Here is an 18,299-nt window from a genome sequence, read left to right as displayed (position 1 = left end):
TGCCCGTGCCGTTAAAAAGATAGAATATGTTCTATTTTTTTATTTTACCGGCCGTGCTCCTATACTTTATAATGGGAGCACGGCTCGGAAAAACGACCGGCTGCCCGTGGCCGGCCGTGCTCATCTCCTGAAATACTCTGTGCTGCCTTAAACTCTATGGACAAGTCAGGATCCTGTTTCTTTTAAATCGCTCGATCCACTATATAAGGCTGTGCTACAGTGCAGCATTTAAAAGAAACAGGATCCTGACCTGTCCAGAGTTTAAGGCAGCACAGAGTATTTCCGGAGATGAGCGTGCGGATCTTGTGCGGGGTGGTGACTTGCCAATCATGTGAAGGTGTTGTTGAGGACAGGAGTGGAGGAGAGGTAACAGACTGAGAGCTACGTAATGGTAAGAGCAGAGTTCACAGCAGCACTGAATCTGCACGCTCATCTCCTGAAATACTCTGTGCTGCCTTAAACTCTGTGGACAGGTCAGGATCCTGTTTCTTTTAAATGCTGCACTGTAGCGCAGCCTTATATAGTGGATCGAGCGGGTTCCCCAGCAGCATTTAAAAGAAACGGGATCCTGACCTGTCCACAGAGTTTAAGGCAGCACAGAGTATTTCAGGAGAGGAGCCTGTGATTGGCTGCAGAGGACGCTGCAGCCTGTGATTGGCTGCAGGGGCGGTCACGTGGGATGAAGCATCATCCTGACGTGCGTGACCGCCACTACAGCCTGTGATTGGCTGCAGCGGCGACATGGATGAAACGTCATCGCTGGAGGCCGGACAGGAGGAATGTAAGTATGAACTTATTTTTTTAAATTTTTTTTATTACATTAAAATTGTATTTTCCGCGTGCCGAGCATGGTACTGTCAAGGTTGCTGAAAGAGTTAGTGCAGCCCATTAACTCTTTCAGCACCCTGGACAGTACCATGCTCGGCGCACGGAAATCACAGGTTCGGTCAGAATCAAAATTTTTCATGAAATTCGGCGAACTAGCCGAACCAAACTTTTCATAAGTTAGCTCATCTCTACTCATTGGCATAAATCTAAACTAGCTCATAACTTGCTCAAAAATGATCGTTTTTCAAAATAAAACCACTGCTGTTATCTACATTACAGCGCCGATCAGATTATGTAGGAGATAGGGCATTTATAATCTGGTGACAGAGCCTCTAAGTAAGAGTATCTGTTAGATCAGGAGTGCGCAACATTTTCTGATTTCGGGGCCACGTTGTCAGATTGTACCTCTTACAATGGCAAAAGTTAAATCTCATCTCTGATATTAATGGCATGTTGCGAGTGTACCTTTCTGGGTACTAAGCAATTATCTGAGCGTTTCAAAACAATCGTAAACTCCAGTGAGGAGAAAAGTGTGCATGGGTGTTCACCTCTCCACTTAGTCTACTTTCTGGAGTGCTGAACAAGGGATCAGAGGACCTCCATTTTACCAATTTTATAGGTGGAAGAGATTTCTGGCATAACCTGTAAATATACCATAAATCTCTCCAATGGGAATACCACTTTAACCCTCCAGCAGTTTATCTGTGCTCTGGCTTTAGAAAAAGACCTTAAATTTATCCCGAGCACAGCTTGGGGCTGTGTGACTGCAGAGGGATCTTCTACTTTAAAGGCTCTACCTAGAATGGGGTTGGAGCTGAGATTTTGGTCTCCTTCCTTTTTTTAAAATCCACAACCTGGGCCCCCCCCCCCTTATTCAATGTAGTATTATTAAGAGAGAATAAAAACACTACTCATTGTTGGTTTTCGCTGCATCAGTCATGACTCAATTCAAATGTGTGCGTGATGTATGTATACACACCAGCAGAGAAGACCGCAGCAAGCAAACGCAATTAAGAAAAACCTTTTACTTGTAAACGGGTGCCAAACAAGTCATCCCAATCCAAAGACCATATACCAATATCCAAAATTAAATCTTGCAGCACTCCAGTAGAGTAGATGAAAAAAGTGTTGTTTATTTAAGCCAACATATCAAGGTGCAACATTTCAGAAGGGCCAACAAGTCCTCAGTAGGGTTTAATTCCGGTAAGGAAGGGGACCATGTAATTATTCTTTCATCTTTTAAGGCCTTTACTAGCTAGCCATGCAGTGGAGTACTTCGATGCATGCGATGGAGCGTTGTCCTGCATAAAAATCATGGTTTTCTTGAAAGATGCAGACTTTTTCCTCTACCACTGCTTGATGAAAGTGTCTTCTAAAAACTGGCAGTAGGTTTGCTAGTTTATTTTTTTTAGTCCATCTTCAACACGAAAAGGTCCAACTAGCTCATTTTTAATAATACCAGCCCATAGCAGTACCTCACCTCCACCCTGCTGGCGTCTGAGTCAAAGTAGAGCTCTGTGCCCGTACTGATCCAGCCACAGGCCCATCTATATGGTCCATCAAGAGTCACCATCTCATCAGTCCATAAAACCTTTGAAAATGGGTTTTCAGATATTTCTTGGCCCAGTCTTGACGGTTCAACTTATGTCTTGTTCAGTGGTGGTCGGGTTTGAGGCTTCCTTACCTTGACCTTGTCTCTGAGCACTGAACACCTTGTACTTCTGATTGATTGATTCTTAAATCTTTGGTAGTTAATTTGCAGGGGTTTTTCTCCACACGTTTCTTGCGACCCTATTTTCAACCAAATGTTTGGTTCAGTGATCTCGCCCCAATATCTCTGCAATCTCAAGAGTGCTGAATCTCTCAAAGATTATGAACAATTTTTTACTTTTCAGAGTCTGTTAAATCTTGTGTGTGTGTGTGTGTGTGTGTGTGTGTGTGTGTGTGTGTGTGTGTGTGTGTGTGTGTGTGTGTGTGTGTGTGTACACACTCAGTATTTGGTCGGGGGCTGCTTTTGCATGAATTACTGCATCAATGCGGCATGGAGGCGATAAGCCTGCGGCACTGCTGAGGTGTTATGGATGCCCAGGTTGCTTTGATAGTGGCCTTCAGCTCGTCTGCATTGTTGGGTCTGGTGTCATCTTGATCTTGACCATACCCCATAGTTTCTCTATGGGGTTTAGGTCAGGCGAGTTTGCTGGCCAATCAAGCACAATGATACTGTGCTTATTAAACCAGTAATTGGTACTTTTGGCAGTGTGGGCAGGTGCCAAGTCCTGCTGGATAATGAAATCGGCTTCTCCATAAAGCTTATCAGCCGAGGGAAGCATGAAGTTCTCCAAAATTTCCTGGTAGACGGCTGCGCTGACTCTTCACACTGGACCACAAGCAACTTGGATTGAGTGCCTCTCCACTCTTCCTCCAGACACTGGGACCTTGATTTCCCAATGAAAAGCAAAATTTACTTTCACCTGAAAACAGGACTTTGGACCACTGAGCAAAAATGTTGGTCCACTGTGTTATATAAAGTCCAGAGTCAACGCAGTTGTGCGTAATCGCTATTGAAATAAAAAAATAAAACCACAATGGCTCAAATGCTATTTTTTTTTTCTTCTCACCGAAAAAAATTGTTATTTAATGCAAAATAAATAAATATATATATATATATATATATATATATATATATATATATATATATATACACAATCTTACAAAAACTATAACTTGTCCCGCAAATTACAAGGTCTCACGCAGCTACATTAAAAAAAATATAAAGTTATGACTACTGGAACACAAAGTGGGTAAAAAATGTGCTGGTCCTTATGGCTAAAATTCTGTCACTAAAGGGTACAAATGCACTTATGGCACGAGTTGTGCGCCAATTAAATTTACTTGAGTTCTAAGTTCAAAATCTACAATTAAAAAAAAGTTACCTTTTTCGTGAGGTTTTTCCCAATTTTGATGTGATTGTTAAGTTAAAGGATCATTCTGGGTAAAACCGATACACTGTTGTACCTAGTAAAGAACTTGCAGTGCATGACACGAGGGTTAAGAGTGGTGAAAAGAGAATACAAGTAATGCACCGTAACTTTTTCTACCTCAATTGCTGAAAACTCATACATAGGCTTCTTATCTATCTGACATGGAAGATACACAAGTACCGTTCAAGAACTTCACTGGTATCCATGATCCATGCAGGGAAGAGAACGGATATGCAGTCTAAGGCCCCATGCACACGAACGTAAAAACGCCCGTAATCCTGGACCGTAATTACGGGCCCATAGACTTCTGTTGGCCACGGGTACCTCCCCGTATGCTTACGAGAAGGTGCCAGGGCCGTTGAAAAATATAGAACATGTCCTATTTCAGGCCGTAATAATGGCACGGGCAGGCCCATAGAAGTCTATGGGGCTCCCATAATTACGGGTAACACCTGTAATTACGGGAGAGTTGCTAGGCGACGTCAGTGGATAGTCATTGTCCAGGGTGCTGAAAGAGTTAAACGATCGGCAGTAACTGTTTCAGCACCCTGGATAGTGGCTACCGATCACAATATAGATCAACCTGTAAATAAAAAAAAGACTTTCATACTTACCCATAACTCCCTGCTTCTTCCTCCAATCCAGCCTCCTGGGATGACGTTACAGCCCATGTGACCGCTGCAGCCAATCACAGGCCAATCACTGGCTGCAGCGGTCACATGGACTGCCACGTCATCCAGGGAGGTCTGACTATGTCAAGAGAGGGACTCGTCACCAAGACAATGGCCGGGTAAGTATGAATTTCTTTTACTATGGAAAGGGCTGTCCCTTCTCTCTATCCTGCACTGATAGGGAGAAGGGCTGACGATTAGTGCAGTGTAATTTTGCAGCGAAAACATGCCCGTAAATACGGGTGACACCGGTCCCGTATTTACGGGCACGGGTCTGTAAATACTGGTGCAATATGGGTTTAATACGTCTGACCAAGGACCCGTATTTACGGAAGGAAAAAAAAAAAACGTTTGTGTGCATGAGGACTAAGACGGCACTCTGTTCTCTGCTTGCGCAAAAGGCAACAGTCTTTTGACCGTCGTATCTTTGAACTATTGGAACACAGACCAGCATGTAGGTGTCCTGATGGTTGGGGCCCATGCTTCATGGGCTGCAGGTTGCGCACCCGTGTCTGTCAATTGGGCAGAGAGCTACATTAAATTACTTAGAGCATATGTTTTTGAAGTGCAATAGCACCTACAGATTTCTAATAAAGTGGTCAGTTTCGATGATTGATTCCTGCCACTATTTTGAATTTTGAGTCTTAACCCCTTCGCGCTCAGCGGCGTACTATTCCGTCGCGCTAACCAATACTTTCGCGCTCAGCGACGGAATAGTACGTCGCGGGAGTAACGGCCATTTCGGCCGTCCTCCCGATACATACAGCAGCTGCCGCAGCTCCTACAGCGGGGACCGATCGCTGTGTCCCCGCTGATTAACCCCTTAAAAGCCGCGTTCAATACCGAACGTGGATTTTTAGGGGTTAAGCTACAATCGCAGTCCTGCTACACGATAGCGGCCGGCGATGGTGACTATGGCAACCGGACACCAAACAATGGCGTCCGGCTATGCCATTGACTGAAGCCTAGTGGGTCCTGACAGTCAGGACCCACTGTGCTTGCTGTCAGTGAGTAGCTGACAGTTCTAATACACTGCACTACGCATACACCCCCGAGAAGTGTATTTCTATTGATGAGTCACTGGTACATTTTAAAGGGCGGGTTCAATTCCGCGAGTACCTGCCGGGTAAGAGGGCAAGGTAAGGTGTGAAGATGTATAAGATGTGCGAGAGTGCATCAGGGTATACCTACAGGTTTAGGATATATGAAGGAAAGGCCACCCCCAAACCAGACTGCATCCTGGACTACAATAGGTACATGGGAGGGATGGACTTGTCAGATCAAGTCCTGAAGCCCTACAGCGCCATGCGGTGTGGTATAAGAAGCTGGCCGTGCACATCATACAGATGGCATTGTACAATGCGTACGTGCTACATCGATGTGCAGGCCAGAGGGGAACTTTCCTGGAATTTCAAGAGGGGATTATCAAGAACCTAATCTTTAGGGACCAAGAAGGGGGGGCACCCAGTACTTCTGGAAGCGGGGCCACACGCATCGTACCAGGGCGACAACACTTTCCAGGAGAAGTTACCCCAACTGGCAGGAAGGGAAAAAGTCAAGAGGTGCAAAGTCTGCTATAAGAGGGCGGTAAGGGATGACACAATATATCAATGTGACGTGTCCCGAATAACCAGAGCTCTGTATGAAAGTTTTTTTTAAATTTATCATACATCCCTTGGTTTATAATTTACCCCAATTTTACTTACCCTGATGCACTCCGCACAGCTTATCCCCCGTCTTTCCCCTCTGGGCCCTGCTGTGTGTCCAGGCAGCTGATAACAGCCACATGTAGGGTATTGCCATACCCGGGAGAACCCACATTACTGTTTATGGGGTGTAGGTCTCCGGTCAAAATGCTCACTCCACCTCTAGATGAATGCCTTAAGGGTGTAGTTTTTAAAACGGGGTCACTTCTTGTGGGTTTCAACTGTACTGGTACCTCAGGGGCTTCTGCATACATGACTTTGCACTAGAAAATCCCCAGTAGGCCAAATGGTGGTCCTTTCCTTCTGAGCCCTGCCATGGGCCCAAATGGCAGTTTATCACCACAAATGGGGTATTGCCACACTCAGAACAAATTGGTCAACAAAATGGAGTACTTTATGTCTTGTGAAAATAAGAAATTTTGATGAAAAATTAACTTTTATTGGAAAAAATGTCATTTTTTTAAATTTCACAGTCCAATTCAAATACGTGCCGTGTAAAAACTGTGCGGTCAAAATTATAACAACCATAAATGAATTCCTTGAGGGATGCAGTTTCCGAAATGGGGTCAGTTTTGGGGGATTCCTCCTGTTTTGGCACCAACACCTCTTCAAACCTGGCATGCTGCCTAAAATATATTCTAATAAAAAAAGAGGCCTCAAAAGCCACTAGGTGCTTCTTTGCTTCTGGGGCTTGTGTTTTAGTCCACGAGAGCACTAGAAACACATTTGGGACATTTCTAAAAACTGCAGAATCTGGACAATACATATTTCGTAGTGTTTCTCTGGTAACCTCAATTAATGCAATTGAAATTCAGCAAGAAAAATCATATTTGCAAATTTCACCTCCACTTTGCTTTAATTCCTGTGAAATGCCTAAAGGGTTAAATAAACTTTCTAAATGCTGTTTTGAATACTTTGAGGGGTCTAGTTTTCAAAATGGGGTGTTTTATGGGTGTTTTTAATACATAGGCCCCTCAAAGCCACTTCAGAACTGAACAGGTACCTTAAAAAAAAGGCTTTTGAAATTTTCTTAAAAATATGAGAAATTGCGGTTTATGTTCTAAGTCTTGTAACGTCCAAGAAAAATAAGTGTTCAAAAAACTATACCAATCTAAAGTAGACATATGGGAAATGTGAACGAGTGACTATTGTGGGTGGTATAACAAGCAGATGCGTTTAAATTCATAAATTTATTTATTTATTTTTTTTTTATACATTTTCTCTAAATTTTGCAATTTTTCACCAATAAACAGTGAATATATCGTCCAAATTTCACCACTAACATAAAGCCCAATGTGTCACGAGAAAACAGTCTCCGAATCGCTTGGATAGGTTTAAGCATTCCGACATTTTTACCACATAAAGTGAAATGTCAGATTTGAAAAATGGGCTCTGAGCCTTAAAGGACGAGTGTCATGAAAAAAACATTTTTGATATCAATTTGCATTTAGTGTTTTATTATAAAATCTTTTATGTGTTTGTTTTTTGCTTTTTTCTAACTTTTACTTCACTATGGGGGCTGCCATTTTGTTTTTCATCTGTGTCGATTAACGACACATACAGAGATGGAATACGGCAGCTACAGTGCATAGGAGTCAATGAACGGGAGCTGTTCCATTGACTTTGCTCTATGGCTCTGTACTGCGCAGACGCAGGTCAGTCACGCAGAGCAGCTGTTTGCAGGGAGAGAGCAGGCGCCATCTTGAAGACCAGCTGCACTGCAGGTAAGATGTGTGTCTCTGCATGTCCCACTCTCTACCTCACAGACCCCCGCTCTCGTGACCCCCGACAGCCCCCCCCCCCTTGTATGAAGGACACATGATGAAACTGTACTGGGAAAGCCCTGAACGATAAATCTCTAGTTGTGCTGAGATTGTTTGGGGATGTGACTAATGAACCTCTCAGTCTCAGCACAATTAGAGAGATTTATTGTTCAGGGGTCTGGGAAAGCTGGGTGACAACCATTACCCCCCTACTGGAGTGTGAGAGGTTCATTAGTCACATCCCCAAACACACTCCACTAGGAGTAATGGTGGTTACCCAGCTTTCCCAGACCCCTGAATGATAAATCTCTCTAGTTGTGCTGAGACTGAGAGGTTCATTAGTCACATCCCCAAACAGTCTCAGCACAACTAGAGAGATTTACCGTTCAGGGGTCTGGGAAAGCTGGGTGACCACCATTACCCCTCCTACTGGAGTGTGAGATTCATTAGTCACATCCCCAAACACACTCCAGTAGGAGTAATGGTGGTCACCCAGCTTTCCCAGATGCAGATATAAGCAGGAAAGGGCTGGATGGACGGGCTGAGGGTGCACAGGGTTTTTGGTGATCCCCCTCTGTCATGTGATCGGAACTAGGTTACCGGTTCATCAGACGGGGTTCATGTGACTATAAATCTGTCCATAACAAGAGACAGTGCACTCAAGACAAGCCCTGCCCTCATGCCGTAGTTGTGGTTCTGTCTGCGGTGATGGCGGTGGGTGGCTCTGACTCCCGCCTCCCCCGTCGGGTCATCTCAGGACAGAAGGGGTGTCCGGATTGGAGACACTGCGCCGCACCTGTCCTCAGGTTGTGTCTGGTATTGCAGTTCACCTCCATTGAAGTGAATAGGACAGAGCTGTAAAACCACACACGACCTGAGGACAGGTGCGGCGCCATGTTTTCCTGGACAACCCCTTTTAGACTTATCGTGTGTGTGTGTGTGTGTGGCAGAGCGGAGTGTGCACGGGCGCCCACACACACACACACACACACACACACACACACACACACACACACACACACACACACACACACCCCCCCCAACCCCCAAACACGCAAAATCAAGTGTAATCAAGCGTTTTTTTGTGTTTGTTTTTTTTTATTTTTTTTATGTCAAATACACGGCGTGTGAATCGGTCAACTGAAAAGTCATTCACTTCACTTTCATCATTCTAAGGCTGGGTTCACACGACCTATTTTCAGGCGTAAACGAGGCGTTTTACGCCTCGATTTACGCCTGAAAAGACAGCTCCAATACGTCGGCAAACATCTGCCCATTCATTTGAATGGGTTTGCCTACGTACTGTGCCGACTACCTGTAATTTTACGCGTCGCTGTCAAAAGACGGCGCGTAATTTAACAGCCTCGGCAAAGAAGTGCAGGACACTTCTTGGGACGTAATTTGAGCCGTTTTTCATTGAATTCAATGAAGAACAGCTCCAAATTACGGCCGTAATTGACGCCTCGCAAAACGCGAGTACGAGCAATTACGTCTGAAATGACGGAGCTGTTTTCTCCTGAAAACAGCTCCGTAAATGCAGTTAGCGTGTGCACATACCCTAAGGGTATGTTCACACACAATGTTTTCAGCTGAAAAATCAGAAGCAGAACGCCTACAAGCAGATGCCCATTGGTTTCAATGGGAAATACGGCGTTCTGTTCCGACAGGGCGTTTTTTACGTGATAGTTTTCCAAAAACGGCACGAAAAGACACCCAACCAAAATGAAGTGCACATCACTTCTTGGGATGTTTTTGGAGCAGTTTTTCATTGACTTTATAGAAAAACAGCTCCAAAAACGGCTGTTAAACGCGAGTGATTTAAAAATGGCTGAAAATCAGGAGCGGTTTTCCCTTTGTTTAGTAAGCGTGTGAACATACACTTAGCCTTTTGGTGTGTCCTATAACTTCTTCCAGCTGCAGAATCACACCCAATATGGCTGCCGGACACTGCTTAGCAATTTGAAGACACCTTTACCTGGCTTGTGAGAGGGGGGTGAGGTTCCCTCCCACATTTACAGCAGCTGTGAGTCAGGTTGCTTTGCCTTATTCACCTTGCTGTAATTCTGGAAAGTGCTCCCCCTGGTGGCCAATATTGGAAAACATGTCAAATTATTATTTAATTTTTAATACTTTCCACCATATGGGGAAAAAAAAAAATACAGCCAAAAACGTAAAAAATATAATAGAAATAAGTAACGACACTTAAAAAAAAAAAAAAAAAAAAGTTTCAATTTGCGACACATTCCCTTTAAGGCCCAAACTAGGCTGCGTCCTTAAGGGGTTAAAGGGAATGTGCCGCCAAATAATATTTTTTTTTTTTTAAAGTAAGTTACTTATTCTTAAGTTTTTTTTGTGTTTTTTTTTTTTTTTGGCTACAAGCCAGGAAAAGGTGTCTTCAAATTGCTATGCAGTGTCTAGCTCCCATTTTGGGAGTGCTTTTACAATGGCAGCTGGGAGAGCTCTTGGACACATCAAAATGCTAAGGCCTCACACACAAGCATGTTCGGTCCGTGATATACGGTCCGTACGTCGGCAGCATTTCCCGGACCGAACACACTGCAGGGAGCCGGGCTCCTAGCATCCTAGTTATATACGATGCTAGGTGTCACTGCGGAACTACTGTACCATACTGGAAACATGATTACAGTATGGTACAGTTGCAACTAACCCACCCCCCCATTACCCTGGTGCCCACTGCCACCAGGGGTATCTGGAATCCAACTGCCCTTACTAAGGCGATAAATTATTTTAAAAAAACAGACCTATGAAAATTATTTTTTATAGAAATAAAACTACACAACCCTCGTTAACCATTTTATTTTAAATAAAAAAAGTAGATCGACGAAATCCAACGAATCTACGACTTGGTCCAAACTGTTCAGTGGAACCTGCAAAATATAAAAAATAAGTTAGTAGTATGCCGCTGCTTCTTCATTCCTTGCTCCTACTGTGAATCGCCATGTAGTTACACAGCGGTTCACATTAGGAGCAAGGAATGACAGAGCAGCCGTCAATCAGCTGTTTTGAAGGAACAGCGGCGAGTACCACTGCTCCGTTGAGAGAACCCCCCCCTACACACAAACACCCCCGAACATGCAGCCGCGCCGCACACTGACCACCACACACAACCATGCACACACCGTGTGTGTGTGTTCGAGGAAGCAGTGGTGCTCGCCGCTGATTAGCAGCTGTGAAGGATAAGCGGCTAATCTCTTCAGCTCTTGTGAGAGATCAGTGTTGTATTTTGTCTGGCGAACTGGCAAGGGGGCATGTCACTGCTACTGTCCGTAGCAGAGACGCCCCCTTGTCAGTTCGGCAAAGTACAGACTGATCTCTTGCATGTGCGCTCTCCTCAGCTCTTACACTGTCCGTAGCAGTGATACGCCCTCTTGCGAGTTCGGCAGAAGACTGATCTTGGAAGTTGAAGAGAGTGAACAAACAAACTCACACTCTCTGTTTTGGAGTTCGGTTTCGGTGGATAAATGTTACATAGATCTATAGCTGAGGGGGAAGTCCTATAGGGTTTTTATGGCTTGAGGAAAGTAGTCTTGGAACCTATAGGCTTTTAGGGTAGGGAAGGCATAATTCCAATTTTATGTAGTCTAATGCCTTTTTTAGCATCAATAGTAAGGGCAGGCACATAACTCTAAGTGTACTATGAGGAGCCTTTAATAAAGACTAGCTATTTGGCCACTGTAATATTGGTTTCCTATCTTTATGATGGGCTATCAATATCTGATCGATGCTTTTATTGTTCATTTTGTCACCGCCTTTAAATTTGATTGTGGCTGTGCCTGGTACTGCAGCTCTGACCCCTTCAAGTGAATGGGACTAAGCTCCAGTGTCCGCCACAACCGAAATGTACCTAAGTTAAACAATGAAGGGGACCTGGTGCTTCAGTGGCCCCTTTGTTTAAACGGCAGTGGTGCCAGGAGTCGGACCCCCACTGATTAGATATTGATGGTTTATCCTAAGCCATCACTATCCTGCATTTTGTATTCAATAAAATTGAGTGTTCCAACTCTACACAGTGCTCTAGCCTCCTTGTTTGGTGTGGTTCAACATATATGATTACTGTAATACAACTCGCACAAACGAGTTCCGACGCCTCTGGCAGAGGTTCGTACCCCCTGTCACAATGAAGAATTGGACATGTTGAAATCCAGCATGCCTGTTACCTCTTTCCTACGACAGCCGCCCTCCGAGGGAAGGGGGGCATACTCGTGTTGTCTGCCAATCCCACCGGTAATTGTGGGTCTCTGCCGAATTTGATCTTGTCTGTATGGCCACCTTAACACCAATCTCTCTAGCTGAGCTTCTCTACAACAATACCTCAGTGATCTGTAGATTTATCCCCATCTCACAGGAGCTTGTGCAATACTCTATTAAGCATCGTGTTCCTCATTATGTCTTATCCACATCTCCTTCATTGATCATATATGATCCCACATGGTTTGTGGTGTTTGTTTAGCTTCGTTCTATGCTAAGAGCTGACGGCTGGACTTTACAGCACAGATTTACAATGTTCTTTAATTCGATGTCATTAACCCCTATACTGCACTGCCATTCAGCTCGCGGAGAGCTTTTGGCAATTTCAGAATATGCTGAACTAGTATACAAATGTCATTGAGATGTACTTGCAAGGTTTTTCACTTTGTGTTAATAACTAGACATTTTGCCCCAGGAGTGGTTTGAATGAGGGTAGCAGTTCAGTTAGCAGACTAATCATCTAATTGTCTTCTTTATATTCCCACACGTAATCGGTTGTTTCATTCTGCTCTGTATAGGACTCAGGTCTACATCCAGGTGTGGGGGGGGGGGGGGGATTGAAGGAACACTAACCCTAGAAATCCATGATAAAAGTATTAGACAGAGAAAATCTTGCTGACACTGTTCCATATTTGGCTGGTGATGGCTGAGAGGTAGAGTTAAACGTTTGTGTCCTACTGCAAACCTGGCAAAGAGGTGTCGCTGGCCTGCTGTGGTCTTACAGCGTTGTGAGGAGGAGAGCGGAAATGGCTTATCTCCCGGAACACATATAGGAGAGCTGTTTATTTTTCAGTGTTAATTGAAATTTTGACTTTGATTTTTGAAAATTGACTTTTTTTTTTATGCGCATTTTGTCTATCTTGGTGTTCATTTAACCCCTTCCCGCAAAATGACACTTGTACGTCAGGGTGATCCTGTGGGCACAGCTGTGCCCGTGCCATCACCGTGGGAGACCGGTGGTGATCGATAGTCGAAGCTCCTGCTCGGTTGGCCATTATATAAAATACCACAATTCCTGGCTGTTTAACCCCTCAGATGCCGCGGTGACCAAGGTGTTTGCCGGAGGGAGGCAGTTCACTCTGTCAGCACATTGGCGTCCCTGACGCGAATGCGGGATGCGGATGGCTTGTTATTGCAGACAGGGGCCTAACATGGCTATATACGTATTAGTCTATGCCAAAGGCACTGACAGGCGGTAATGTTTTAGTATACCAAAGCATTATGTAAGCAATGAGTAGATTGCTTTGTGAATTCCCCTAGTGGGAATAAAACATTTATTAAATTGTTTAATAAAGTTTACTTTAAAAAAAACTACATTTTTTTTTATATGACCGTAATTGTGCCAACCCACAGAATACGGGTATTCTGCACGGTGAACGGAAGAAATTTTAAACTCAGACTTTATACTTCATTAACCTTTTTATTGAAAGTAAATAAAAAAATTACATGCACCCCCAAAATGGTTCCATTGTAAACCACAACTCATTCCGCAGAAAAAAGCCTTAAGGGTGTATTCACACAGTGCGATTTTGGTGTGTTTTTTGCAAGTCTGCTGAAAACCACATAAAAAAAGAATGCGGTTTTTGGTCATGTGACCAAAAAAAAACCGGTGGCAAAACCGCACCTTAATGCACCCTAAACCGCTATGTCGACCGAAAAATAGTTATGCCTCTTAGAATGCGGCAACACAACCAGAAACTTCCTGCGGTCCTTAAAGAGACTGTCACCTCCGAAAACTCCCTCCTAAACTACAGTATCCGTAAAAAGCTTAAAGGCTCTGTACACCTTTTTGAAATGTTTGTTTTTGTTTTTTTTTTAGTTTGTTTTTTTTAAAATTGTCCATCAGTATGTATTGTGCAACTTTCTAAATACTTTTTATTAAAAATTTATTTTTACTTTGAGAAACAGCTGCTTTGTATCCTGTTTACAGAGCAGCTGTATCGTGCGCTGAGACCTGAATCCGTCAGGTCAGCGGGTTCCACTTGTCATCAATCAGATCTAAGTTATGAACTTAGGATCGAGCGGTTACCGACCACTTCTGTGTGTCAGAGATACGCAAGACTTGCTGACACTGAACCCATCAGTGCCTCTGACCTGACAGATTAAGGTCTCCACGCAATATGCAGCTGTATCTCAAAAAGTAAAATTAAGTATTTAGAAAGTTGCACAGAACACACTGATGCACAATTTTATAAAAACAAAACGCATTTTAAAGGTGTAAATAGCCTTTAGGATGCTGATTCCGAGTCTGCAATTGTCGTCATTTTGCTCGCTTGCATTCCCCCACTGGCATCTATTTTTATTTTTTATTTATACAGTGCTCACCATGCGTTATAAATTACATCTTAACTTTATTCTGCGGGTCAGTACGATTCTGGCGATATCTAATTTATGGCACTTTTTTTATGTTTTACAACTTTTTTCACAATAAAATTACTTTTGCAAAAAGAGTATTTTTTCTGTCGACCAAGTTGTGAGAAACACAACTTTTTTGTCGACGGAGCTGTATGAGGGCTTGTTTTTTGCGAGACGAGCTATAGTTTATATAGGTACCATTTTTGAATAAGTGCGACTTTTTGATCACTTTTTATTCTAATATTTGTAGGGCAAAGTGACCAAAAAACAAACTCTGGTAAAGTTGTTTTTTTTTACGCTGTTCACCGTGTGCAATAAATATAATATTTTGATACCTCAGGTAGTTACGGTCGTGGCGATACCAAATACGTATGGTTTATTATTTTTCAATAATAAAGTACTTGATAAGAGAAAAAGGGCGATTGTGTTTTATTTTATTAACTTTTATTGTTTTCAAACTTATTTTTTTTCAATTTTTTTTTACACTTATATTTTTTTCAAGTCCCACTAGGGGACTTGACGGTCCAACTGTCAGATAATTTTTTTTTCGAATACATTGCACTACCTACGTAGTGCAATGTATTAGATCTGTCAGTTATTCACTGACCGCAAGCCGATTAGGCTTCGCCTCCCGGCGGGGCCTAATAGGCTTCCGTAATGGCCGAGCAGGAGGCCATTGTGTCTTCTGTTGCCATAGCAGCAGTCGCCAGTCCTGATTGCCTGTCAGGGCTGGCGATCTGCTAGTAACCGCTAAGATGCAGAAATCGCTTTCAATTGCTGCATCGAAGGGGTTAATGGCAGGGATCGGAGCTAGCTCCGGTTCCTGTCATTACAGGTGGACGTCAGCTGTAACATACAGCTGACTTCCACCGCTGATGACGCCGGATCAGCTCCTGAGCCGGCGCCATCTTGTCGGCGGCTACGGAAGCCGATCAGGCTCTGCCGCCGGGCGAATCTTGACATACTTCCGTGCTAGGCAGGCCAGTATTAGGCCTCCGGTTGCCATTGCAGCCACCAGAACCCCGGCAATTTCATTGCTGTAGTTCAGATGAGCTGTAAACACCTTAAATGTAGCGATCACATTTGAACGCTGCATTGAAGGGGTTAATGGCGGGGATCGAAGCTAATTTCGGTCCGCGCCATTACAGCCGGATGTCAGCTGTAAGATACCGCTGAGATCCGGCGATGATGGCACCGACTCTGCTTCTGAGCCGGTGCCAAGCATTTGACGTAAGTATACGTAATTTTGCGGGAAGCACTGTCTTTCCATGTTGTATACTTATGACAAATGTCGGGAAGGGGTTAAATAAATAAAAAAATACACATACACCTTTTTTACAATAAACATTAAAATAAGTCTCAATACATAAAATATACACACAATCTGTATTGGCGCGGCCGTAATAACCTGCACAACAATTTTTTTGCATCATTTGACTTGTACGCTGTAAAAAAAAGAAAATAAAAACTGCTTTCGATCACTTAAGCCTCATCCACACGACCGTAGCCATGTGCACGGCCGTGATTTTCGGGTCGGACGGCAGTGGACTGTCAGCCGCTCGCAAATCATGGGCCGTGCATATGGCCGCGGCCATTATTTTCAATGAGCCCGGACCGCAGAAGACGGCCGTAATAAGGCATGCCCGTTCTTTCTGCGGTGCTTGCTCCCGGGCATGCACGGGCTGTAAAAACTACGGTCGTGTGCATGGCCCCATAGGAATGAATGGGGCCGCAATTCTCCCGGGGATTTTCGGGGGAATTGCGGCCGCAAAAGCACGTTCGTGTGCATGGGGCCTTATTGTGGGGCACAAGGTGTGATGAATTTATCCTTCATGTGCCTCACATTCATAGTAATTAACCCCATCATGTACCTTACATATTAACCAATTATGACTGAGAAACATGATGGGGTTAATTACTATTAATGTGAGGCACGTGGAGGTTAAATTCATCACACCACACGCCTCACATCAGAAAATGGAAGAACTTCTTTTTTTTTTTTTTTTTTTTTTTTTTTTTTATTGTTGGCAAAGTATCGTATCGAAATCGCAATACTAAACAAAGTATCGGTATCAAAGTCCAAATTCTGGTATCGTGACATCCCTACTTCTGACATGGATTGCTGGGGGTCTGAGTACTGAGACCCCTCCACCAATCGCTAGAACGAAGCAGCTGAAGCGCTCGCGTGAGCGCTCAGCTGCTTCATGTATGTTTGGCTTTTTCCGGAAGTAAATGTATCTGTGTATGGACTCAATAGAAAGTCTATGAGCCCGTACTAGTAGTAAGGCAAAATGTATAACTGGTCCAGGTGACACATTACACACCTAGCAGACAAATGGTCACCACTATTGGAAAAAAGTGTTAGTCTTGAAAGTTCTTCTAAATACTGTTTTGAAATCTTGCAGGTTACAATTGTAATGGTTCTTACATTTTCAGACTCATTTGCATTTTTCCCTTGTTTTTCACAGGCCTGAGCAGTGCAGGCTGGCAGAAATTGAAGAGCAAGCAAGAGCTTCTAAGAAGGGAATCTGGAGTGATGGGACTGGTTCTAATACTATCCGAGATCTAAAATATACTATTGAAAACGCTAGGCATTTTGTTGACTCCTTACATCAGAAACCAGTAAATGGTAAGTACAGCTTTTTTGAGCATACTTTTAGTTGGTCGTTGACTTGGCATCCAATAGGTGGGAACCACCTTCTGTACCTCTCTAATCACAACTTTATTAACCCTTTGGTGCTGCAGCCATTTTTAGTTTTTATTTTTCGCTTTTTTTCCTCCCTGCCTTCTAAAAGCCATAACTTTTTTTATTTTTCCATCTCTAGCCGTATGAGGGCTTGTTTTTTTTTTGGGAGGAGTTACAGCTTTTTAATATCAACATTTAGACACGTGGACCCAGCATGATCAGCTATTCTGGCTGCCTCTGAGTTTCTGGAAGCTATGCAGTGGTAGGTGCCGGTAGCAGAATGCTCCGACCACAATATAGTGGGAGTGCTGAGTTACTGCAGTTCTGCTCCTATTCACTTGAATAGGTGCAGAGCTGCAGCACGGCTGCTATACTGTGACCGGACCCATCTTCTTGGGTTTCAGAGCCCCACCGTTTATATACTGATGACCTATACTGTGGATATGTCGTTAGTTTAAAAAACAGCCCCTAGCCAGGACCACCCTTTAACTTTATTCTGCTTGTCAATACGACTACAGTGATATCAAAGTTATATAGGTTGTGCCTTCTTTTTAATTTTGACACTTATCCAGCTGATTAAATTACTTGCTATTACAATGGTTTGGACTTTTATGGACTTGGGATACCAATAAGGTTTTACTTTAAACATTTTTATATTACTTTAGGGGAATATATATATATATATAATTTCTTTAAAACTTTTTAATATTTAAAAATTGTATTTAATTTTTATTAAATTTTTTTAAGTCGTCGTACCCCCCGGGATTATTGAACAAACAATCGTTTAACTGTTATAAGATACAGCAATACCTTTTTTGTATTGCCGTGAATTGTGTTTACTGGCTCCTATTGAAGCGGTTTTCCCATGAGACATTTGACATGTCCACAGGATATGTCACATGCAGGTCCCACCTCTGGGACCCCCACATCTCTAAAACCGGACCCCCTTAATCCCGTTCTGCCGCTCTGAGTTACGACATGAATTCGGAAACCACGTAGCTCGCTGATCTACGTGGTTTCTGTAAGCCCAATACAATTGA

At 43.4% G+C, this 18,299-nt stretch overlaps 1 protein-coding gene across 2 annotated transcripts in view; it reads left to right on the top strand.

Annotated features, from left to right (window-relative positions):
* SND1 (staphylococcal nuclease and tudor domain containing 1) overlaps positions 1 to 18,299 on the top strand; it is a 684,058-nt gene that overhangs the window by 50,011 nt on the left and 615,748 nt on the right. For both annotated transcript variants that reach the window (XM_075857566.1, XM_075857565.1), the window contains exon 5: positions 17,042 to 17,202. In XM_075857566.1, coding sequence (XP_075713681.1) covers positions 17,042 to 17,202 — 161 coding nt within the window. The remainder of the gene's footprint in view (positions 1 to 17,041; positions 17,203 to 18,299) is intronic.

Source organism: Rhinoderma darwinii, chromosome 3 (assembly GCF_050947455.1).
Source record: "Rhinoderma darwinii isolate aRhiDar2 chromosome 3, aRhiDar2.hap1, whole genome shotgun sequence".
Classification (NCBI taxonomy): domain Eukaryota; kingdom Metazoa; phylum Chordata; class Amphibia; order Anura; family Rhinodermatidae; genus Rhinoderma; species Rhinoderma darwinii.
This window is presented reverse-complemented; position numbering and strand designations above follow the sequence as displayed.